Source organism: Manis pentadactyla, chromosome 14 (assembly GCF_030020395.1).
Source record: "Manis pentadactyla isolate mManPen7 chromosome 14, mManPen7.hap1, whole genome shotgun sequence".
Classification (NCBI taxonomy): domain Eukaryota; kingdom Metazoa; phylum Chordata; class Mammalia; order Pholidota; family Manidae; genus Manis; species Manis pentadactyla.
In genome coordinates this window covers 2,275,540-2,301,735 of record NC_080032.1, presented here as the reverse complement: position 1 = coordinate 2,301,735, position 26,196 = coordinate 2,275,540, and the positions used below count along the sequence as shown (strand labels likewise).

General features: G+C 45.6%; 2 protein-coding genes across 19 annotated transcripts in view; one reads left to right on the top strand and one right to left on the bottom strand.

The window, feature by feature from the left end:
* The window catches only part of LOC130680781 (zinc finger protein 337-like), a 159,747-nt gene that overhangs the window by 29,172 nt on the left and 104,379 nt on the right, over window positions 1-26,196 (top strand). The window lies entirely within an intron of this gene.
* LOC130680780 (zinc finger protein 337-like) overlaps window positions 1-26,196 on the bottom strand; it is a 37,849-nt gene that overhangs the window by 8,949 nt on the left and 2,704 nt on the right. For 2 of the 16 annotated variants that reach the window (XR_008993804.1, XR_008993807.1), the window contains exons 2-5: window positions 14,266-14,341; window positions 13,798-13,924; window positions 13,424-13,522; window positions 380-3,639 (exon numbers count right to left, since the gene is read on the bottom strand). Coding sequence is in view for 6 of the 16 variants with exons in the window: in XM_057492110.1 (XP_057348093.1) it covers window positions 5,238-5,320; window positions 13,424-13,522; window positions 13,798-13,924; window positions 14,266-14,313 (357 nt within the window). In the remaining 10 variants the exon portion in view is untranslated. Of the gene's footprint in view, window positions 1-379; window positions 3,640-3,809; window positions 3,983-4,693; window positions 5,321-13,423; window positions 13,523-13,797; window positions 13,925-14,265; window positions 14,342-15,010; window positions 15,926-26,196 lie in introns of those variants that run through there. The other 14 variants (XR_008993811.1, XR_008993805.1, XR_008993806.1 and 11 more) reach the window with 14 other exon arrangements.

Below are 26,196 nucleotides of genomic sequence, written 5' to 3'. Positions count from 1 at the left end.
GGTAAGTGAGAGAGAAGCCTTATCGTTTGAAAAGGTTAGCTTTTTACTTCTTTGCATATTTATGCCCTGTGGCTTCTATGCCCAGCATTTGTCTTGAGGTGTCTTTACCACTTGGAAGAATTATGATACTCGGTAAATTCGACATGTGGCACGAGTTCTATTTAAAGGTTGTGATTAGGTAGGAAGAAGAAAAGCTACAGAAGTAGCAGGCAGAAGAAAACCTGGGAAGATTGATTATTTCTTTGACATATCTTCTTGTAGAGTAACTTCAGCATGGATAGGTTTTAAACGACTAATTAAATTGTGCACACACATTAACATAATAGGAATATAGTTACCTAACCAAAGCATACCTGTAATTACCAGCCATCTCCAAAACCTGGACATTTTGTGTCAGAATCTGCCTTAAATAACCAGAACCACAGAGACTTAATTTTCATGGATGGGGAGCATCTCCAAGTTCACGTCTCGGTAGCCCTGCGGATCCCCTCGGCCTGCATGATGCATCTGCGAGCGGGGTCACGGGCTCAGCTGTAGCTTTGCAAAGCAGCAGTTACTGGATGGGAACGGCTGACCACCATAGGCAGACCCTGAGGTGCGGACGGTCAGCCATCAACTAATGCTTTGGCCACACGCTGCACACAAGTGCTTTCCTGCTGAGTGGAACCTCTGACACCCACACGTGTGATTATGGCTCACGTTCCTCTCCATGCACCACACACTGGCCCTTTCCTCCATGTGTACACTGGGGACTTGGCCACACTCCCTTCATACAAAAGGCTTCTCCCCTGAGTGTACCTTCTGATGTCTCTGGAGATTAGACTTACTCTGAAAACCTCGCCCACAATGACTACACACAAAAGGTTTCTCCCCTGAGGGTTTCCGCTGGTGGTAGATGAGGGTTTCCTTGTGGATAAAACCTACACCACACTCCCTGCACTCAAAAGGCTTCTCCCGAGTGGGTCCTCAGGTGGTAGGTAAGAGATGATTTGTGGAGTAAGCCTTTCCCACACTCTTTGCACACAAAAGGCTTCTCCCCCGTGTGTCTCCTCAGGTGGGAGGTTAGAGATGATCTCTGGAGAAAGCCTTTCCCACACTCTTTGCACACAAAAGGCTTCTCCCCTGAGTGTCTCCTCAGGTGGGAGGTTAGAGATGATCTCTGGAGAAAGCCTTTCCCACACTCCTTGCACACAAAAGGCTTCTCCCCGGAGTGTCCCTTCAGGTGGTAGGTAAGAGATGATTTGTGGAGAAAGCCTTTCCCACACTCGTTGCACACAAAAGCCTTCTCCCCCAAGTGTCCCCTCAGGTGGTAGGTAAGAGATGATTTGTGGAGAAAGGCTTTCCCACATTCCCTGCACTCAAAAAAAGGCTTTTCCCCCAAGTGTCTCCTCAGGTGGTATGCAAGAGATGATTTGTGGAGAAAGCCTTTCCCACACTCCTTGCACACAAAAGGCTTCTCCCCCGAGTGTTTCCACTCGTGGGTTGTCAGGGATGATTCGTGGGCAAAGCCTTTCCCACAGTGCTTGCACAGAAATGGCTTCTTTCCCGAGTGTCTCCACTGGTGGGCGATAAGGGATCTTTTTCGGGTAAAGGCTTCTCCACACTCCTTGCAAACAAAAGGCTTCTCCCCTGAGTGTGTCTTCAGATGACGTAGGAGATATGGCTTCATGCTGAAATTTCGCCCACAGTACCTGCACACAAAAGGCTTCACCCCCAAGTGTTTATTCTCATGGTTTACGAGACTGCGCTTCCACTTGAAACTCTGCCCACAATACCTGCACACAAATGGCTTCTCTCCTGAATGTGTACGCTGGTGGGAGTACAGGGATGATTTATGGGTAAAGCCTTGCCCACACTCTTTGCACACAAAAGGTTTCTCTCCTGAGTGTGTCCTCTCATGGGAGATCAGGCCTAATTTTCGGTTACAGGCATGCCCACACGTCTTACACACAAAAGGCTTCTCCCCTGAGTGTGTACTAAAATGGCTTATGAGGTCTGATTTTCGGAAAAATCCTTTCCCACACTCCTCGCACACAAAAGGCTTCTCCCCAGAGTGAGTCCTCCGGTGGTTCATCAGGTTTGATTTATGGATAAAGCCTTTCCCACACTCTGTGCACACAAAAGCCTTCTCCCCTGAGTGAATCCTCTGGTGCTCCATCAGGATTGATTTATAGATAAAGCCTTTCCCACATTCCTGGCACACAAAAGGCTTTTCCCCTGAGTGAGTCCTGTGGTGGTGCTTCAGGGTTGATTTACGGATAAAGCCTTTCCCACACTCCTTGCACACAAAAGGCTTCTCCCCCGAGTGTGTCCTCTGGTGGTACATCAGGTCTGATTCATGGATAAAGCCCTTCCCACACTCCTTACACACAAAAGGCTTCTCCCCTGAGTGAGTCTTCTGGTGGTACATAAGGATTGATCTACACATAAAGCCTTTCCCACACTCCTGGCACACAAAACGCTTCTCCCCTGAGTGATGAGCCTTCTGGTGGTACAAAAGGGTTGATCTACAAATAAAGCGTTTCCCACACTCCTGGCACACAAAAGGCTTCTCCCCTGAGTGAGTCCTCTGGTGGCGCATCAGGTTTGATTTATGAGTAAAGCCTTTCCCACACTCATTGCACACAAAAGGCTTCTCCCCTGAGTGTAACCACTGGTGGGCGACTAGGCTTGATTTTTGGGTAAAGCCTCTCCCACACTCCTTGCACACAAAAGGCTTCTCCCCTGAGTGTTTATACTGGTGGCGGGTCAGGTGTTTTTTATGGGAATAGCGTTTGCCACACTCATTGCACACAAAAGGCTTCTCCCCTGAGTGAGTCCTCTGGTGGCACATCAGGTTTGATTTATGAGTAAAGCCTTTCCCACACTCATTGCACACAAAAGGCTTCTGCCCTGAGTGTGTCTGCTGGTGGGAGATCAAAGCTGATTTCACGGTAAAGCCTTTCCCACACTCCTTGCACACAAAAGGCTTCTCCCCAGAGTGTGTCCTCTGGTATGTTATGAGGTTTGACTTACTGCTGAAGTCTGGCCCACCCTCCCTGCACATATATGGAATCTCTCCTGGGTGCATCTTCAGGTGCAAGAAGAGAGCTGACTCATCAGTAAAGTCCTGTCCACTCTCCCTGCATGTTAAAAGATTCTGTCCATGATGTGCTTTTCTGTGATCAAGCAGCTCTGTCTTCTGGCTAAAACGTTGCCCACACTCTGCACATCTGAACGCTTCCCATCCTGAATTTTCTATTCCTTTCAAAACTTTAGCTGTTTCTTTAGGATTTCCCCTCTGGGCTTGGCTACCCTCTATTTCCACCACTGAGTTCCTTTGCCCCAGACTTACTGCCTGGGTGGGGTGTGGGCTGGAAGTTATCCCAGACATCTGACTCCCCCTCCTCAACAAGGTCTGGGAGTTTTCTTCTCTCTCTTGACCTGCTCCCCTATCACTCTGGTCACTCTGATGAGAGAGTTCTTCCTGCTCTTGTTCCTGGTGCTTCAGCCCAGGATTCCTCAGCTGTGGGTAATTTGTTACACAAACACCTGCAGACATCTGAGCAGAATGGTCGTGAATCGTGTGCCTCAAGAGGATGTGGTGAGCGGAGGTCAGTGGGCAGCAGGGACAGAGATGCATTTCTGGCTTTGCTTCTGCTAAAGAGAAAAAGTGCCCCATCAGGATGGTCACAGGCGAGGCAGCCTGCGCCACCACACAAGACAACTGCCACCACCTCCCATGAGGGTTCCCCTCCCAGGCCCTGCTCTTCCATCTAGTTGGAAGCTGCTATCTTCTCGTGGAGAGAGGAATGTACACACTAGCGAAGGATTTTCTTCAGTCTGTTATCTAACTTCAGGTAGAGCATCATCTAAGTTACAAATGCTACTGAGCCTCAGGAGGGAGATCTTCCTGTGTGTGACAACACGGATGGCCCCGAGGTCATCATGCTGAGTCACGGAAGACAGACAAATCCCGCACGACAGCACCTGTATGTGGGATCTGAGAAACAGAAACAGAAACAGACGGACAGGCAAGGAATCTGAAGGACACCAAGGGTGGGGGCGGGGCTGGGCGCAGGCAAAACAGGGTGAGGGGATGAAGCTGAGCAAACTTCCAGCTGAACATAACTAAGTCACGGGAAGTAGTGTACAGCACAGGGAAGATGATGTAATTAATTTGTGAGGTCATACATGGCAACTAGCATCAGCATGGGGATCATTTTCTAAAGCATAAAAATAACCAGTCACTGTGGACTGAAATGAATCACACCTGAAAATAATGGGATGTCGTACGTCAATGACACCTCAGCAAAAACTGTATCAGATGTCACCTATGGTGTAAACACACGAGAGGCTCCCCAACACATGGACCACATCTTTGCACGGATTGCTGGGCCCTGTACCCTTCCTGCTCGAAACTCAGTTTCTTCCACGTTTGAGTCCCCGACTCCAGCCGACACTGACGGAGGTTTTTCTGTTCTTTGGACAAAGCTCCTTCCTGACTGGGTAGAAGGAACACCAAATACACACATATAAATCTGCTTGGCTTCGTGGTTTTCTTGGTCTGGGTCCTGCTCAAAGGTGACGTGGTCAGAGAGGCCTCTGCTGTCCGTCCTGTGTGACCACGTCACCCACTCCCAGCCCACTGTCCCAACGCCACCTCCACGTGCTTCTCTGGGAGCAGTGCCTTCACAGCACTTGTTTCCTGAAATCACAGAGGCGGTTAGGGTGCTGTTCCTGTGCCTACCACCACTGCAGGTAAGCGAGAGGGAGGGGGGATTGGATGGGCTCCTTCAGTGCTGTATTCCCAGGCTGAGAACAGAGGTTGGCATGGAATAAAAGGCCAAATGACGATTCATGAATGAGTATGTTCTATGAATAATCACATGCAAATACTATGATGTATACAAGGTGAGCAATTAAGAAGACTGACAAGAGTTTCCTTTGCTGAGAAAGGTGGGAAATATTTCAGAAGACTTGAATTTTATTCTGCAAGCTGCTCACCATTAAGTGTCAATGTGAGAAAATAATATATACGCACACAAAATGAATACAAAAACCACCTGTAGAAAGGACATATTTACATTGGCTATTGTGGCTACAAGAAACAAAACATTCATGTTCAGAAGGAAAATCTGCAGTAAAAGGAGAAACTCTACTTTGACTGAATGCACTCCTGGTGCTTTTGGCCATCGGTGTGCAGACGGTCCCAGGTGATCACCTGGCACGTCTCAAACATGTGACTTTCTGAGTATTTACATGTCACCCGAGGGCTTCCAGTTACTCTCAGTGGCTTCTGACCATTCAGAGGATACAGCGCAACCTGCATCTACGAATCCTGAGAAGTAAGAGTGTCTGGGCTGGCAGCCTGAGTTCTGTACCACCTGGGACACCCCAGGTTCCTGAGCCCACTGTGCTGTCTTCAAGCCCCTGCAAGGGCTCTTGTGAACACTAACAAGGGCCAAGTGCTGCCCACTGGTCAGAACCACAGCAGTGGAGGCCTTGGGGGATGGAGAGGTGGGGAAAGGACTAGGAAGGGGCCTGTGGAGATGGGCTGGGGAAGAGCAGGGCTCAGCTCACCCAGATGCATGCACGTGAGAACGCACAGCCTGTCACTGCAGGTCTGCACAGGTCATGGTATTTGGACTCTACCTACAAAGACCCACACGGAAACATCTGACTATTGGTTACATGGACTTCCATGCACTAAGGCTCATGAGTTAGAGGAAATGGTGTGTGAAACTCCCTTTGACATCACCACACATAAAATGGGATCTTGGACAAAAGAGGAAGGCACAGATGGGGAAATATGTCACCAAGAATATACAGCAAAATGCTAGGTGTTGAATACAACAAATAAAAATTTCAGAACCTTGGCACAAAGTATTGTGGGATGTAGACTTAAAAGACATATGGGGAGAGATTAAAGATGGCAGCATAAGAAGTGAGACAGAGAATCCCTCCAAGAGACCACATATAATATGAAAATATACTTAATACAACTAATCCAATAAGAGCAAAAGGAAAGAAGACTGGGCCAGGCTGCATACACCTGGGAACAGAGCAGACCTCACTAAACAGGGTGATGTACCAAAGCCCTGATCCAATGGCACTCAATCCCTTCCCTGAACCCAGCTCATGGGAGGAAGAGAAACAGAGCAGGGAGCAGGTGGAGCCTGAGGCTGCTAAACACGCAGCCCTGGAGATCTGCTTTGGGAGCACAAACCTACACTGCATTTTGCTCTGAAAATTAGTGGGGTCGTAAAGCTAAGACAAGAGGAATACTCAAAGGGACTGAGATTCCAGATGTTTCTGGAAAACAGGCATCCACATTTGGCGGCTGTGGGGCAAAGGAAAGGTGGGCAGTCCGAGTGGCTTCCTAGCAGCAAGAGGGCTGCTGAAGGAGTGGGGATTGCCCAGACCTTGCTGCGTGGGAGATAGTATAGTGGACAAAAATCTCTGGGTGCGCTCTGCCCAACAGGTTGGGAACTTTCGGAAGATTCAGTTGCTCCATTCCCCTGGCTGGCTACTCAGCTCTGAGGGCACCACTGTGTTATGCAGCCTACTGCGCCTTCCTCCTTGCCTGCTTGCACAGACTCACAAACTGGCAGTACCTGCCCTGGTGTCACAGCAGGCAAAGGAAAGACACACCTATAGCAGCTACACAAAGCAAGAGGACTACAACTGTGTGCTCTGTCCACTGGTTTTGACAGTGGAGACAGGCACTGCAGCTGGTAAGCAGGTAATAGCTCTTTCCTCCCCCTAGGCACTAGCGCCGCTAACCTGACACCCCCAACATCACTTCAGGGGATGAGCAGAACCAGAGACTAGAGCTTCTGGGCACTACACAGTGCCACATACAAATATGAAATGCCAAAGGAACATGGTTCAAACAAAAATCTCACAAACACCAGATAACAGCCCAAGAGAAACTGAACTCAGCAATCTTCCTGAATGAAATTTCAAATAAAAATCAAATACATGCTCAAAGAGGTACAGAAAAATATTCAAGAAGTCACGAATGAATTTAGGATGGAGATTTAATCATTAAGAAATTCCATATCTGAAATGAAATATAAAATGCAGGGACTTAAAAGCAGATTACATGTAGGAGAAGAAACAGTGAATGGAATAGAAACTAGAGAAAAGGAATATAAGAAACCTGAGGAACAGAGAGAAAAAGTGAAGTACAGGAATGAAAGAATTTTCAGAGAACTGTGTGGCCAATATAAATGGAACAATATTTGTATTATAAGGGTACCAGCAGAAGGAAACAGAGAAAAAGAGATGGGAAGTGTCTTTGAGGAGGTTATTGCTCACAACTTCAATCTGTGGAAGGAGATACTCTCTCAGGCCATGGAGATGCACAGATACCCTAACACAAGAGACCCAAGGAAGACAACACCAAGACATATGATAATTAAAATGGCAAAGATCAAGGATAAGGCAGACTTTCAAAAGTACCTAGAGAGAGAAAAAAGATCACATAAAAGGAAAACCCATCAGGCTAGCATCAGATTTCTCAACAGAAACATTACAGGCCAGAAGAGGGTGGCATTGATATATTTAATGCAATGAAGCACAAGGGACTTCAACCAAGAATACTCTACCCAGCAAGGCTAAAATTTAAATTTGAAGGAGGGATTAAACATTTTCAGATATGCAAAAGCTGACAGAATTTACCTTCCACAGACTACCTCTACACTGCATTTTGGAGGGACTGCTATAGATGGAAGTATTCCAAAGGCTAAATACCTGTCACCAGAGGGAATAAAACCACAAGAAAGAAAGCAGAACAATTAATTACTAAGCAGGCGCAAAATCAAACCAACTAGCTGCAAACTCAATCAAGGAGTAGACAAAGAATACTGAATATGATACCTAACATACAAAGAATGGAGGTGGAAGAGAAAGGAGGAAGAAAAATAACGTATAGGTTGTGTTTGTTATAGCATACTAACTGAGTTAAATTAGACTCAGTGAGATGGTAGGGTTATTACCCTTGAATTTTTGGTAACCACAGGTTTAAAGCACATATTGGCAATAAGTACATACCCACCGATAATCACCCTAAATGGGAATGGTCTGCATGAAGCAATCAAAAGATATAGAGTCACTGAATAGATAAAAGAAACAAGGCCCATCTATGTGCTGCCTATGAGAGACTCACTTCAAACCCAAAGACATACACACACTGAAAGTAAAGGGATGGAAAAAGTTACTTCATGGAACTAATAGGGAGAAAATCGCAGGACTTGCACTACTTGTATCAGACAAAATATTCTTCAAAAGAAAGAAAGTAACAGGAGACAAAGAAAGACATTACATAATGATAAAGGTGTCAATCCAACAAGAGGATATAACCGTTATAAATATCTATGCCCCCAACAGATGAGAACCTACATATGTGAAACAAATACTAACAGAATTAAAGGGGGAAACAGAATGCAATGCATTCATTTTAGGAGACTTCAACACACCACTCACTCCAAAGGACTGATCAACCAGACAGAAAATAAGAGACACAGACACTGAACAACATTTTAGAACACATGGACCTAACAGACATCTACAGAACTCTACACCCAAAAGCAGCAGAATACATATTCTTCTCAAGTGCACACAGATCATTATCAAGAATACATACAGTAGGCCATAAAAAGAGCCTCACTAAATTCAAAAACATTGAAATTCTACCAACCAGCTTCTCACACCACAAAGCCTTGAAACTACAAATAAATTACACAAAGAAATTACAAAGGTGGCTTAATAACATGCTCCAAAAGAAAATCAATGGAACAATGAGGAAATAAAAAGAGATCAAGCAATATATGTAGACAAATGACAACAATGATTCAACACCACAAAATTTGTGCGGTGCAGTGAAGGCCATGCTAAGAGGGAAGTATAGTTCAATACAGGCCTACATCAGGGAAGAAAACAATCCAATATGAACAGTCTAAACTCACAATTTATGAAACTAGGAAAAGAAGAACAAATGAGGCCAAAAGTCAGTAGAAGGAGGGACATAATAAAGATTGGAGCAGAAATAAATAAAATCAAGAAGAATAAAACAATAGAGTCAGTGAAAGCAGGAGCTGGTTCTTCAAGAAAATAAACAAAACAGATCAACCCCTAGATAGACTTACCGAGAAAAAAAGAGTCTACACATATACACAGGAACAGAAATGAGAAAGGAAAAATCACTACAGACACCACAGAAATACAAAGAATTATAAGAAAATACTATGAAAAATTATATGTTGACAAAGTGGATAACCCAGAAGAAACTTTCAAGAAAAACACAACCTTCCAAGGTTGACCCAGAAAGAAACAGAAAATCAGAATAGACCAATTACTAGCAAGGAAATTGAATTGGTAATCGAAAAACTACGTAAGAACAAAATCCCTGGAACAGATGGTTTCACTGCTGAGTTTTATCCAACATTTGTGAAGACCTAATACTCATCCTCCTTAAACTTTTCCAAAGAGTAGAGGAGGAGGAAATACTCACAAAGTCACTCTATGAGGCCGGCATCACACTAACAATTTAACCAGGCAAAGACAGCACAAAAAAAGACAATTACACACCACTACCCCTGATGAACACAGAAGCAAAAATACTCAACAAAATATTAGTAAATTATATTCAAAAATACATAAAAAAGATCATCCATCATGATCAAGTAGGATTTATTCCAGGGATGCAAGGATGGTACAACATTCGAAACATCCATCAACATCATTCACCACATCAAGAAACAGAAGGACAAAAACCACATGATCATCTCTATGGACACTGAAAAAGCATTTGACAAAATTCAACATCTATTCATGATATAAACTCTCAACAAAGTGGGTATACAGGGCTAGTACCTCAACATAACACAGGTCATATGTGAGAAACCCACAGCCAACATCATACTTAAAAGAGGGAAGATGAAAGCTTTCCCTTTAAGATCGGGACCAAGACAAGAATGCCAACACTCCCCACTCCTGTTCAACAGAGTACCGGAGGTCCTAGACATGGCATTCAGAAAACACAAAGAAATAAAAGGCACCCAGATTGGAAGGAAGAAGTTAAACTGTCCATGTTTCCAGTCGATATGATATTGTACATAAAATTCCCTAAAGAATGCACTCCAAAACTACTAGATCTAATATCTGAATTCAGCAAAGTAGCAGGATACAAAATTATTACACAGAAATCTGTTGCACTCCTATACACTAATGATGAACCAGCAGAAAGAGAAATCAGGAAAACAATTCCATTCACAATTGCATTCAAAAAGAATAAAATGCCTGGGAATGAACCTAATTAAGGAAGTGAAAGACCTTTACCCTGCAGACTACAAAACATTCATGAGAGAAATTAAGGAAGATACCAATAAATGGAAATACATCCTCTGCTCACAGATAGGAAGAATTAACATTGTCAAAATGGCCATGCTGCCTAAAGTAATCTCCAGATTCAATGCAATCCCTCTCAAAATACCAACAGCATTCTTCAATGAACTAGACCAAATAAATCTAAAATTCAAATGGAACCACAAAAGACCCAGAATAGCCAAAGCAATCCTGAGAAGGAAGAAAAAAGCTCGGGGGATGACACTCCCCAACTTCAACCTCTACTACAAAGCCACAGTAATCAAGACAATATGATACTGGCACAACAACAGACACATAGAACAATGGAACAGACTAGCGAGACTAGATATAACCCCAAGGACATATGGTCAATTAAAATATGATAAAGTAGCAATGGATATACAGTAGGGAAATGAAAGCCTCTTGAACAACTAGTATTGGTAACACTGGACAGCTACATGCAAGAGAATGAAAATGGATTATTTTCTAACCCTGTACACAAAACGAAACTCAAAATGTATCAAACATCTGAATCTAAGTCATGAAACCATTAAACTATTAGAAAAAGATGCAGGCAAAAATCTCCTGAATATAAACATGAGCAACTTTTAATGGAATGCATCTCCTCGGGCAACGGAAACCAAAGCAAAAATGAACAAATGGGACCCCATCAAGCTAAAAACCTTGTACAGCAAAGGACACCATCAGCAGAATAAACAGGAATCCAACAGTATGGGACAATATAGTCATAAATGACAGATCCGATAAAGGACTGACATCCAAAATATAGACAGAACTCACACACCTCAACAAACAAAAAGAAAATAATTCAATTAAAAAATGGGCAGAGGAGCTGAATGACAGTTCTGTAAAGAAGAAATTAAGATGGCAAACAGACAAATCAAAAGATGCTCCACATCGCTAATCATCAGAGAAATGCAAATTGAAACCACAATGAGATATCACCTCACATCAGTAAGGATGGCCACCACAGAAAAGACAATGAACAACAAACACTGGCGAGGATGCGGAGAAAGAAAGGGGAACCATCCTACACTGCTAGAGGGAATATAAACTAGTTCAACTATTGTGGAAAGCAGTATGGAGGTTCCTCAAAAAACTAAAAATAGAAATACCATGTGACTCAGGAATTCCATTCCTAGGAATGTACGCCAAGAAAACAACCTCTCACATTCAAAAAGACATGTGCACCCCTATGTTTATCGCAGCACTACGTAGAATAGGCAAGATATGGAAGCAACCTAGTGTCCATCAGCAGACGAATGGATAAAGATGTGGTATGTATACAGAATGGAATACTACTCAGCCATAGGAAAGAAAGGAATCCTACCATTTGCAACCACATGGATGGAGCTGGAGAGTATTATGCTCAGTGAAATAACAGGCAGGGAAAGGAAAATACCAAATGGTCTCCCTCATTTGTGGAGTATAACAACAAAGCAAAACTTAAGGAACAAAATAGACTCACAGATGCTAAGATGGGACTAATGGATACCAAAGGGGAGGGGTGGGGGAGGGCAGGTAGGGAGGGATGGAGAAGTGGATTGTGCAGCATGATGATTAGTGAACACACTGTGTGTGGGGTCACGGGGAAGGCAGTCCAGTGCAGAGACCAGAAGGAACTCTGGCTTCTTAGTACACTGATGGACAGTGACTGCAATGGGGTGTTCGGGGGAAATCGATAATAAGGGTGAATGTTGTAAACACATTGTCATTCTTGTGAAACCTTCATAGGAGTGTCTATCAATTGATATCTTAACAAAAAATAAAAATAAATAACAGACACACAGTACAAAAACATGTTAAATAATTAATGCTATCAAAAAGCAATCTAATGAACTGTACTATTAAGATCAGAATAGAGTAAGTGTAACTAGATTCTGGAGATGAAAGGATAGGAAGACCAAGACTTCCTTCAAAATAATTGAGCTGTGGGAGAAGAGGGTGAGAGTGGGAGAAGGCAGGACTGCCCCCAAGAGAGTGCAGCTGGGAGACAGGCCCACAGAGCTCATCAGATCAGGGCGATTTCAAGTCAGGGCGCCTGTACACAAAGAACGTGGCACTAACAAACTGACCGTGAGCACAAACGGACAGACTGATGCATTGGGGAGAAATACAATAGCTGTCATGCAATAGAAGACTTAAAATTCGTCTCTCAAATACTGGACGGACAGTACAAACTGACCGACTCATGCCAAACAAACTCTTAAAGACATATGAGAAGAGAAGTGACAACAATCTACAGGATGTGTTCACGGCCGAGGCACAGCAAGGATTCCTACAGCAGGACACAAGACTTCCAAGCACATGGTAACGGCAGCCACCTCAATATGAGTCGGCTACCACGCTCCCAAAGAAGGGCCTAGGGACCAGTAAGGACAGATGAAGCCTAAACCAACACCTTCAGCAAGACCAGAAGACACCCCACAAATTTACACTTTTCCACAGCCAAGGAAGGGGCATCAGCTCTCAGTAGAATCTCCCGTGATCCCACCACAAGGGCCTGGGGAGGGAGGCCCAGAAAGTACTGGGCACACAGGAGATGGGAACAGGGGTCCCAAAGGGGAACCCCCATTGCTGCAAGACAGCAAGGCCAGGCGACAGGTGAAAGAAAGAACCGTGACAAGCAGTCCCCGTGGCACCCACTCCAGACAGCAGCCACCCAAAGGCAGTGCCTCTGGGGCACAAGAGGGGAAAGGAAGGAGAAGTGGCCCCGGAGACAACGGTGGCAAGAAGAGGTGGAAGATGGGACACACGGGGCCCTGCAGTACAGTAAGAAAGAGAAGACACACCACTGCTGCCTCACCGAGGCCGGTCAGCAAGGCCACAGTGGGAAAGCCTACTGGGGAGATAGTGGGCTTCCTGCAGTCAGAAGGTGTCAGGGCACCCAGGACACCCACTCACTCATCCAAGATGATGCTGTGGGAGGCAGGCAGGGCCAGGCAGCCTCAGGAGCCACAGTGCGTGAGGACAGCTTCCTGCCAGGGCCTCTGAGCAGCCGCCCCCGCCCTGCAAGGCCGAAGGCCAGTGTCCACCCGGAGGCTCCCCTCACCTGGACGGGGGCCTGGCCGGTGTCTACTCTCTTCCCTCCAGGGCTCTTCCCCTCGCTCCAGCCACGTGATGAGGTCTGGTTTAGAACAGGGAATTCCTGCTTAGCGGGAAAAAGGAACAGGTCAGTCTTGGTTAAAGGCAGGGGACTGGACGCTATTTGCTAGTGCCAGACTGGGGGGCGGCGGGGAAGGAGCTGGGCCCCATGCATTCCAGGCTGTGTGGGCGCTGGCAGGCCTGGGATCCCGCACTCCCAGAGGCACACAGCCCCTACCCCTCCCTAGGGGAGCAGGAAGCAGAGAACCTGCTTCTCAGTGGGACCCCAGGGAGATTAAGGTTCAAAGGGGACAAAACACCCTGAGGGGAGCCCCCGCTCACCCAGCGACTCCAGGTGGCTGAAGTTCTCCAGCATCACGTGTCTGTACAGGGTCCTCTGCGCAGGGCTCAGCAGCTTCCATTCCTTCTGCGTGAAATCCACAGCCACATCCTCAAACGTCACAAAAGCCTGCAACACAAACCCAGGCCTGCTCACCGCGAGGCTGCGAGCCACAGCCTGGCCATGTGCGGGCACGGGGGCTGCATCCATCCCCCAGCTTTGCAGGTGACCACCGGATGCCAGACCTTCCACACTGCAGGCGGTGGTTCCCAGGAGCAGCCTGAGACGGACAGTATGCCTGCCCTCCTCCCCAGCCCGAAGACCTGCCTCATCCCACAGGGGCTGCTCAGGCAGGTCACCTCCCCTGGACGGCTGCTGCCTTGGACCTGTACCAAGGAGGCAGCCACCAGGCAAGTGAAGGGATGGGTGCGTCCTGTGATGGCAAAGATGGGACATCTGGTACATCTCACCTCTCTGCCGGCCTTCCAGGGTCCCAAAGCCACCTTCCTGCTCTCCATGGAGAAGGGAACCCCTCGGAGGGCTGCTCTGTGGGGAGGGAAGAGAGTAGGAGGGTGCCGGTGTGCTCCTGCCCCATGTGATGCAGGGCTGACCCTCGCAGTGGGGAGCAGTCATGGACACCAGCACGGCCACCTCCAGAGCCCTGACAGGGGCCGAGCTAGCCCAGCCTACCTGCTGGCGCAGCTCCACGCTGGGGCCTGGGCGTGAGGCTTCAGCACCACGGGAGCTGAGTGAGGTTTCCTTACCATGCAGAGTGAATGAGATACGGCCTTTGGACCCCCCAGGGGAACTCCCCTGTCAGGTCAGGGCCCAGAGCTCCAGGGGACCTCATGATGGCCCTAGTGCCTCTCCTAGCCTCAGGCTCCGTGTGCTTAAGTAACCACAGGGTGCAGACCGGAGGCCACCGGTACGTGGTGTTGGCAGGATGCACGGCATGCTGCGAAACTCATGCTGAAGCCCAGGGAAGACGTGGGTAGGTAACGTGGGGGAGAACCGGTATAGAAACAATATCCCACCCCAGGGGAACTGCAGCCAGCCAGCTCACCCGCCAGAACCCCTCCCCCATTTGCGGGATGTGGCAGCCTGTGTCCAGAGAGCTGTTGGCAGGTCACACAGTGGAGGCCTTGGGGGTTTCTGATCAGAGGTGAACGGGCAGAGGCTTCACCCCAGGACTGCTTCTCACAGCGCCTCGCCTACCTCCACCCCTCATACACCCAAGGTCGGGGGCCAAGGCTGGGGCCCAGCTGAGAAATCAGGATTGGAACAGTTCCCAGTATCTCAACGCACCATCAGCACGGGGGGCGGGTGAGCTGTGGTGAACAAGAAGCCCTAAGACACACAGTCGGCCTCACGTGCGGGAGCCGCTGCCACCTGGGTCCTGGTGCAGCAAAGCACCTGTGGGGCACTTTACCGGGAGTTGGTGTGATCCGAACACGAGCCGGACGGAAGGTGACACTGAAGAGTCATGAAACAGTACGGCCACACATGTTGTCATTACAGTGGGGCAACGCGTCCACGGAGGCTCGTCATACCGTTCTTTCACAATTTGTATTTTAAAAAATAACAGCGACAATATGGTAGTCTTAACTATCAAACAAAGTGCTGAGCGTAAGGATGTCATTAGAACGTTCTCCATATTCAGAAATACAGGCCTGGGGCTAACAGTGAAGCCGGAGAATAACCGAAGTGGCCACGTGCTGGAGAGAGAATCCGAGCGCTGGGCGGCGTACTAGCTTAGAGAGACTTAACAAGACATCGTGTAGAACTGGTCGGAAGGAAAAGCATTGAAATCACCTATGTTCTGTATGGGAAGTCAAAAGCATTTTTTAACATTTGTTCTTGTGATTTCTTTATACAGTCTTTTTATACCCCCTCTGTTGCATGTCTATCTACTCAAAAGTCCCAATGTTATGCTCCTGTATGTACTTTCAAAAGTTTAAATATTTTATATTATCTGCAGTCTAAGTCACTTTTTATTTCCTCTTCTCATTATTTGTTGCCAGGTCACAGAAATACAAGTGATTTTTAAAAACCTGATTTTGTATCTTGTGAAGTTCTAAGTTCTCTTCTTACTACAACCAGTTCTATGATAGATCCCTTACGATATATATATATATATATATATATATATATATTGTAGGAGAGCCAGGGAGAGGCTTTTACTTAGAAATATAGTGAGAGGACAGACCTCCGGGCTCATTGCAGGAGGTGATGAGAGAGCCCCCGCTAAGGATATTTTCTAGGAACACAACAATGTCTTCTGGGAATAAAGACAGTCGAACTTTTTTCTCAGAGCTTATGCCTCTTTTTCCTTGTTTGCCCGACTAGATATTCTAGTATAACGCTGAGGGAGGGTGGGGAAGGCTGCACGCAGATGCTCGCCCCTCATCTTCCAGGAGGGCACCTCACCACTCACGCACGCCTTTGCTGCTTCCCACCAGCAGGCACTGAGCTATTACTGCGCTATGTAGAGGACACGGCCCGGTGCTCTCAGCGGAGTGAGAGACGCACTACCTACTGCCGAGAGAACAAGCCGGTAATAAACTCTTTCACACCCAGAATGATCTACTCTCATTTCTTTGGTCACTGAATCCATACTGAACTTCTCCGAGGCAGGACGCCCCGCAAGACAACTCCATTAAAGTGGCAAACTGAACTGGTTCAGGACATTAAGGCTCTGTCCTCTCTTGGGCATGAACTCCACGTGGCCAGAGTATATGATCCTGTGCACGTGCTGCAGGACTTCATCTGCTAACGTTTGGTGAGCTTCTCTGACAGCCTCTGGGCTGATGCCTCACATGAAGGGGCATGAGGGACGTAACAGAAACGTCCTCCAAATCCCAAGAAGTAAAGTGTACACAGACATTTCTTAAAATGCAACAATGCAGAGACAGAATAAATTTTATGACACTTTACAGATTCTGTGTCTCTCAGAAATTGAAGGTGTGTGGCCGCCCTGCACTGAGCAAGTCCACTGGCACCACTTTCCCAACAGCACTGCCTCACTCATGCCTCTGGGTCACATTTGGCAATTCTCACGTTATCTCACACTTTTCATCGTTCCCATTTGTTAGGTGACCGGTGATCTTTGATGTTGCCCCTGTAGTGCTTTGGGTGCTCCCCCAATGCACCCACGAGATGGCAGAGTCCATCAGGGGGCGTCCCGAGGGCTGTGCTCACTGGCGGTCCCATCCCTCTCCCTCTGCTCAGGCCTCCCTGTCCCCTCACACACAGCAATGTACAAATAAGGCCAACGGGTTACCCGAAACAGGTCTCTAAGTGTTCCAGTGAAAGGTCACCTGTCTCTCCTGTTAAATGAAAAGCTAGAGAAATTCAGCTGAGGGAGGAGGGTATGTCAGATGCCAAGACAGCCTGAGAACAAGCCCTTTTCACCGAAGACTGAGCCCAGTTCTCTGGGTATGAACACATAGAAAAGGTTCATGAGGGCAACAGTGCTCCTCCACTGAGCCCCCATTTGATAAGACGAAACAGCCTATGGACGATGTGCGGAAGGTTTCACTGGTCTGGACAGGAGACCAAACCAGCCACAACATTCCCTAAGACGAAAGCCTGACCCGGAGCGAGACCCTCAGTCTCTTCAATCCTATGGAGCTGAGAGATGTGAGGAAGCTGCAGACGAAAGGGCTGAAGCTGGCAGAGGTTGCCTGACGCACTTTAAGGAGAGGAACCACCTCTGTAACATAAAAGTGCAGGGAAAGGGGCACTGCTGACGCTGAAGCGGCACAAGATCTTTTCCAACAAGTTCCAGCTGAGAACACTGACGAGGGGGGTACACTAAACAACAGGCTTGTAGTGTAGACAAGGCAGCCTTGCACTGGAAGACGTCATCTACGACGGAAGGCAGTCCGTTTGCAAAGCTTCAGAGGACGGGCTGCCTCTCTTGTGAGGGGCTAATGCAGCTGGTGACTTTACGTTCAAGCCCATGCTCATTTACCATTCTGAAAATCCTAGGGTCCTGGAAATTATGCTACATTTAGAAAAGATTCCTTCCAAATTCTACTTCTTCACAATGCAGCTGGGCACCTAAGAGCGCTGACAGAGGTGTACTCTAAGGTGAACATTTGCAGGCTTGCTTACACACCCACTCGATGCAGCCCTTGGACTAAAAAGCGCTTTTGGCTTTTAAGTCTTATTATAGAAGAAGCACATTTCATAAAGGTCCAGCTGCCACAGACAGTGCTTCCTATCAGGGATGTGGGCAAAGGAAAGTGAAAATTTCTGAAAAGGATTCTCCCTTCTAGGTGCTATTGAAAGAATACTCACGATTCCTGGAAAGAGGACAAAATATTGACATTTACATAGAATTCGTGCCACATATCGAATTTACCGAGTATCATAATTCTTCCAAGTGGTAAAGACACCTCAAGACAAATGCTGGGCATAGAAGCCACAGGGCATAAATATGCAAAGAAGTAAAAAGCTAACCTTTTCAAACAATAAGGCTTCTCTCTCACTTACCAACTCTACATTTCCCTGTATGGCCCCGGAAGATGACCGGTTAGCCAGAGACGGGTAAGATTCCTCAAGGGAGGAACAACCTAAGACAGGCACAGTCGCAGGGGGGCCATCAGGTGAGAAAATGGGGATCAACAGAGGTGAGGCTTAGAACCTCGCCCCCCCCCCCCGTTCTGAGAGAAATCTGCATACGTGGATGTTTTATTGCCCTTGTCTAGCTTGGATTAACACATAGTCTACAGGCACACACCTGATCATCTACATTTGCTCTCTTACAACACTAAACTATGTCTTCTACCTTTATCTCGTATCTACCTACCACTTCAGCATTTTATTAAAAATAACAATAACAAAGAGAGAAATGTGGTGTCCACATATAAATCAAGTAAAAAAATCAAATGAATATTCATATTTGAGCTGACTGTTTATACTTCATAATGCATGAGCAAAACTGAAAGCTTCTGTGATGACTGCCCTTGTAATGTTCACGATGTAACTTATTCACTATGTAAGAATTTGTACTCCATGTAAGAACTTGTTCATTATGCTTCAGAAGATTGGAGACTGATGAAAATTAGGCTTGGGGTGGATTAATGATTGTGCATTGAGCATTTAAGACCCCCCTATACAGAATTTTATTGTTGTTAACAACCATTTGATCAATAAATATGAGCGATGCACTCACAAAATAAAAACACACACACACACACACACAAAATATATATATATATATATATACACACACTTCCAATTGTAAAATAAATAAGTAACCGGGATGTAATGTAGAGCATAAGGAATATAGTCAAGATATTGTAACAACTTGGTATGGTGATAGCTGGTACCTAGAATTATCATGTATATAAATGTTGAATCACTGTGTTGTACACCTGAAACTAATGTAATACTGTGTGTCAACTACCCTTCAATAAAAAATAATTATCCAGAAAAAATATATATATTGACATTTACAGAAGTTTGGAAGAAGCTGCGCCCAAATTTTGCAAGTGACCTCAAGTGGTTCAAGACTGCAGGGGAGGAAGTAACTATAAATGTGATGCAAACTACAAAAGACCTAGGTCTCCAAGAAAGGCCTCAAGAGGAGACTAGACCACTAGAATCACAGCATAAACTTTAATGGATAAGCAGATGCTTTTTAGGCATGAATAAAGAGGTCTCTTGGGGTGGAATCTACCAGTGCTGTAGATGTTGTCAGGGTTGCTGAAATGACAGAGAAAGGTTTAGAATATTTTATAACCTTTGATGAAAATGCAGCAGGACAGTTTGTGACACTACTATTTTGAAAGTTCTGGTGTGGGTAAAATGCTATCGATCCGCATCCCAAGCTAGAGAGAAATCGTTTGTGAAATAGAAAATGGGGCACAATAAAGATCGGAACATAATAAAATAGAGAAATTAAAGAACAGAAAAAAACGAATGAAAACAACTGCTCTGTCTTCAAGAAGATAATCAACATAGATAAGCCCCTAGCAGATTTGACAGGAAAAAAAAGAGAGGACACCAATAAATTCAGAAAGAAAAAGGAGAAATAACAACTAACACCAGAGAAATTCAAAGAGTTCCATGGAAAATTATATACCAAAAAACTGGACAAGCTAGAACACGTGGACAAATTTCCAGAAAAGTACAAACTTCCAAAGCTGATCTAGAGGAAAGAGAAAACCTGAACTAATTACCAGTTAAAAACAACTGAATTGTTAATTTAAAAACTATCAAAAAGTGAAAAGCCAGCTGAATTGTTCCAAACACTCAAGGAAACGCTAATACGCATCCTTCCTAAAGCATTGCCAAAATAGAAGACCGAGGGCTACTTCCAACCTCACTCTATCAGGCCAGCATCACCGTAAAAGCAAAACAAACGCATTGCAACAAAACAGCATGAAAGACCAACATCCATGGTGAACAGAGATGTGAAAATCCTCCACAAAATAATAGAAACCAAATTGAAAAACACACCAAGAAGACCATCCATCATGACCACGTGCAGTATCTCCCAGGGAATTGAGGAGCAAAAATATTTGCAAACTGACTAACGTGATACACGACATTAATAAAAAGGCTAAAAATGAAGTGATAATCTCAACAGATACTGAAAAATCACTTGAAAAATATTCAACTTCGATTCATGGTAACAACACTCAACAAAACGGATGTACAGAGTACACATTTCAACATAAGAAAGGGCACATAAGACAACTCCACAGCTAACGTCAACTGAATCGGGAAAAGCTGAAATATTTTTCTCCAAGATCAGGAAACAATCAAGTATGCTCTCACCACTTTTATTCAACATAGTAGTGCAAGTCCTAGTCATGGCAATCAGAGAAGAGACAGAAGGCTTCCAAATTGGTGTGGAAGAAGTAAAACTGTCACTATTTGCACATGACATATTATACATAGAAAACCCTGGAGACTTCACTAGAAAACTGTTAGAATGAGTAACTGGATCCAGCAAAGCTGCAGGATACAAGATCAATATACAGAAATTTGCTGCATTTGTACATACTAACAATGAACTAATAGAAACAGAAACCAGGAAACCAATTCCATTTGCAACTGCATCAAAAAGAATAAAATACCCGAGTCACCTTAACCAAGGAGGCGAAACAGCTGTACTCTGAAAGCTGTAAGACACTGAAGAAAGAAATTGAAGAAGCACCAATAAATGGAAATCTACCCTGTGCTCCTTTATAGGAAGAAATAATACTGTCAAAATGGCCATCCTGCCCAAAGGAATTTACATGGTCAATGCAATCCATTTTGAAACACCAATGGTATTTTCCAGTGAACCACAGAAGACTCCAAAGAGCCAATGCAATCTGGAGAAAGAAGAACAACGAATGGTGAAAATGGGGGCATCATGCTCTCTCACTTCAGGCTACAGTACACAAAACACTGTGGTACTGGCACAGAGCAGGCCCATAGGCCAATGGAACAGAATGCTGAGCCTAGAAATAAAGCCACATACATTTGGTCAATTAATATATGACAAAGGAACCACAAATATACATTGGGGAAAACAGGCAGTGTTGGGAAAGCTGGACAGCTACATGCAAGTGAACGAAACTGGATTATGCTTAAACTGAAAGCAGAAGAGGAAAAACAAAATGGATTAGAGACCTGACTCAGACATGGAGCCATGACACCCTAAGAAGAAAACACAGGCAAAAGTGTCATATTTATGGCTGCATTACTTAAAAGAACCAAGTTATAGAAGCAACCAAACTGACAGAAGAACAGTAGACATGCTACATGTATGCAATGGAGCATGATTGAGCCACAGGAAAGATATCCAGCCACTTGGTGGATATCTTGGTGGACAGGAAGGGTGGACCTGGAGGGTATGATGCTAAGTGAAACGTTACACCAGGCAGAGGAAGAAAACACTATATGACTTCACATATTATACAAACGAAACGAATAGAATTCACTGCCAGACTCAGAGAAGGGACTGGTGGTTACCATGGGAAGGGAGGGTTTGGGATTGGGGTTGAACTAGGTGAGGAGGATAGAGGTACAAAAACTCAATCATAACGAAATTAGTGGGTGAGTGAAAGCAAGGCATAGAGCATACAGGCCATAGTTCTCTTCTATGTTTCTATGTCGATAGTAAATAATAGTAATTACACTAGTTGGGGCGAACACTTAATAATGTAGGGAACTGCCAAATCACTACAGTGCAGATCTGAATCCACTGTAATAGTATACATCAATTATTCTTCAGTAAAAAATCATGATAAAATTAAACTTTCAGATTAAAAAAATAAAGAATCAAACACTTTTAGAAACACATGAATCTAAAACCCAAGACATCCATCCCGCAAACCCCAAGAAGGATGACCCCAGAGAGCCTTACTGAGATACCAGACCCCTCAAGCATGCTGACCTGAGCCAGAGGTTTAAGAACCCAGGGTCGGCAGGAGGAGGAGCTTAGGACAACGGTGGTGCTGGCCACTCGGGGAGAAATCACCACCGTGAGCGGAAACCTAGGGAGAGAGGGCGCTGTCATCTGCACTGGCCACAGTCAGTTGTTCTGTCACACTGACAGCGTGGGAGGTGGTTCCCAGTTTGTGGCTCAATCACACATTCTCAGTATCATTACAAACATTTAGACAGTTCTGAACAAATGTTTCTCCAAATGCTGAGAGGCCGTAAGAAAGTTGTCAGTGATTTAAAGAGGTGTTTTTTAATAATATCCACATTACAGTTGTTTTGTGGGGAAAGAGTCTATAGAGTTCCCTACACCGCTGTTCCCAAAGTCTGAATTTTTGGTTATATTTTGAGCACAAATAGGGCCAAGTAGTCAGGTGAGTGGTGGGCACATCATCTGTCCTCCCGGGCACAGGGGTACAGGCAGCACAGAAGTAGATTACGGGGAAGAACCCAGAAGGTGCGAGGGAGGGAGTTGGGGGAACATACAGCAAAGTCAGAGAGATGGCGCGTCACCTCGTGAAGGAGGAGACGCCTGTCCACACGTGGGAGCTGCACCTTCACCAAGACGCACAAGGAAAGAACAGGAGAGAGAAGTGAAAAGTACCTGCTGAACACTAGACAGTTCTCTTCCCATGCCTTTCATACTAGCGGCCCCGAGCACGGAATCGAAATTGCAAAGACGTTTTTGAGCCCACTAGGGAGAGTTCCATGGGACCGAGTAGCTGGTGAAATTAGGGGATTGTTAAACTTCTAGTGTGATAATGGGGCCAAAGATGAGTTAAAAAGCAAAGCAACCACACTCGCGCTCAGGAAGCCTGCTGCAGTGTCCGCAGATGAATGAGGTCTGACTGGGCTCAAGACACGGTATGAAAATAGAAAGCTTAGGGTTAGGGTGGGGCCTGGAGACACAAATAACAAACCGTTGGGCTGATGAGGGTATCAAGAGATTACACATTATATTTCAATTAATGTTTAAGCATTTTTCATTATAAACTTAAACATGGATTCTCTCTTCCCAAACAAACGGGAATGAGAGGAGAGTCCTCTCTGCAGGCCCAGAGTGGACACCCCCACGAGCTCTGGCTGTTCTCACTCGGGCCCCCTGCCGACATTCACATTTTTTAACACTTGCTAAGTGAAGTGTCAGATGAAGCTGATGCACTCATGGGGTAATAGTATCTCTACTTCTGGGTTTTGCTCACAATTTTTGCCACAGTAAGTTAAAACCATTTATTTGGCAGTCATCCAAAGGCCTAGTGGTGTTGGAAAACCTGCCTGGCCTCACTCACTACTCCTCCCACGCCAGTAACCGAGGGAGACGGAGAGATGCAGGGAGTGGAAGGGGTCGCCTCCTTCCCCAAAGCCACCCAACCTCCCTTGGATGCCTGCCCCAAGTTGAACCCCAGCCATGTTTCCAAAACCTCAGCGAGGACACATGGACAGCCGCCTCTTCCCTGCTGGAGGAAGACTGTCCCAAGGTGACCCTGCCCCATCCTCGACTGCTGGCCCTCACCCAAATTACCTCGCCCAAGCGACATCTGCCCCTTTGTTACGCAGGAGCAAAGGTATGAGCAGGAGGAAAAGAGAATAAGGCCAGAAAAGCCACTGGCAGGGGCTCAAAGAGTTTACCTGTTAAAACTACAAAGCCAGAAAGGACGGATTTAGTGAATTGGTAAGTTAAAGACCAGAAGGCCAGCTTCACATGAAATGTTTGAATACTCCCCGAATAAAGGAAGTGTCTCGGCACAGGATATGTTTTCACTGTGTCAATGGGCTCACACCTTTGTAAGATTTACTTTAGCCTGCTGAAAGCCCCAGCTTATTCAGGAGAAATTCCATCCAGAAGCTAAGACTGCATTTTAATCAAACAGAGAATGACTCAGCTCACTTCCGAGGCAGAGCAGATGGTCTCGACTGATATGCTTCCAGGCAGGACTGCTGTCCTGGGAGGGAATCAGACAGGTAAATGTCTTGTGTTAAGTAAAAAGAAAAAAACTTAATGTCTCATCAAAGATGAACATTCTGGAACCAGTGGACAAGTCCACACTCCTAGCCCATTGCTATATTCCTGAAAATCCTTCACCGCCTATAAAACTCCAGACCCTAAACACTTAGGGGCACACCTCTGTGATCACCCACACTTTCAAAGTGTGTAGCCCTTTCCCAATCTTTCACTGCACCTGTCTCTTAGGTAGCCCACACTCCCCTTACTCTGTGTGCACATTTTTGCCTTAAGTCAACTCTCACTACTACAACGCTCTCTCTATGCTTTTCCAGTGTGTCTGTGTCACTTTGCTTTGACATTGTGATCCTCTGGATTTAAGCTCACACCTTAACGCCCTCTGTCCCATTACAGATAAGTAAGGAGGGGCTGCTGAGAGCTCAGATCTGGGCTCGCAAATCACAATCACCTGGGTGCCCCAGATGGCGCTGCAGCTCACGGTCATGCTCTCTAGTAGCCTGCCTGAAAGCCCCACTTGTTTATCTCTAGGAAGTTCGCAGAACATAACCTCATTCCATCCTGTGCTCTGCGGCTCCCCCAAAGCCTGGGGTGGTAGGGACTCGGTTCCCACGCTGTGCAGATCCCAGTGCACACTGGACGCAAGGTGACACCGGCTTAAGCAGTCAGCAGGGGATGCGCCCCATGCAGAGCAGAGGTTCAGTGAACTTCCTTTGTCATTCTCTCTGTCATTCCCTCACACTCTTGCCTTAATAAACTGCTTCCTGGAGAAGGGGATTGAGGGGTATTATGATCAGTTCACACGCTGTGTGGGGGTCCTGGGGAAGACAGTGTAGCACAGAGAAGACAAGTAGTGACTCTGGCATCTTACTACATTGACAGAGAGTGACTGCAATGGGGTACAGGACGGGGTACACAAGAATGGGGGTGAATGTAATAACCACATTGTTTTTCATGTGAGACATTCATAAGAGTATAGTATCAATCATACGTTAATAAAAAAAATTGTATAAACATATAATAAAATAAACTCCCTCACCTTATACTCACTTTCCTCCCACTCCCAACCAACTCCCCTCCCCCAAAAATATGTCCCCACTGTTTGAGGGGAAGCACTATCTGGGAGGAGAACTGAATCAAGAAATTGCTTCTATTAAGTTCATCTTACAAAACATCTACAGGACAGACTACGGATGGTGACGTAACATCTCTCACCATATCTCAGGTCATGAGGCCACATATCATGAGACTGTTAGGCAGAAGAATAGATATGAGTGGGTGGGGTGGAAAGAAAATAAGGCCAGGAAAACCCACTAGGAGGGACTCAAAAGACTTGGCCACTTTAAACTGTTGAGCCAGAAATGATGGATAGTTAATGAGTTAAACAGTAAGGGAAAAAAGTCCTGGAGTAACTTGGCCTGGAATTCTTGAATATTCCCAGATAAAAGTATCTCTGGATAGCCTCTGTCTTCATTTTGTCAATTACATCATGCCATTGTAAGATTTACTTTGCCTGCTAAAAGGCCCAGCTTATTCTTTAACTTTACCAATATGCTGTATTTTCCTCCTACAGCCCCTAATGAAGTAATTTGCAACCTGAGCAAGAGAAAAGCATCATGATTAGTTGTCAGGAGCCAGTCCAAACTGCCCACCTGATGGCACTGCCCAGATGCCCAGCAAGAAGGAACCAAAGTGGACTTCTGACAGGAACAACCCCGCTAACTCTCCTTATTATTATGGTGTTTGGAAATGTTGTTATTGTGTATTTATACACCTAAATTGGAAAACCAAATTTTAAATAACCTGGGAGAAAAGCCAGATGCAAGAGTCCCCTTTCCCCCAGAAAGTAGGGATGGAGTGATAAGAGGAGGACGCAGAGAGGACTTTGGAAACAAGTATTAGGAAATAATAAACAGGGGTTGTTTGAGTGGGTTCCAGTACCCTCTCCCCGCCCAACTCGGCCCTGAGAGGGACTTCTAAATCACTCCTAGACCTG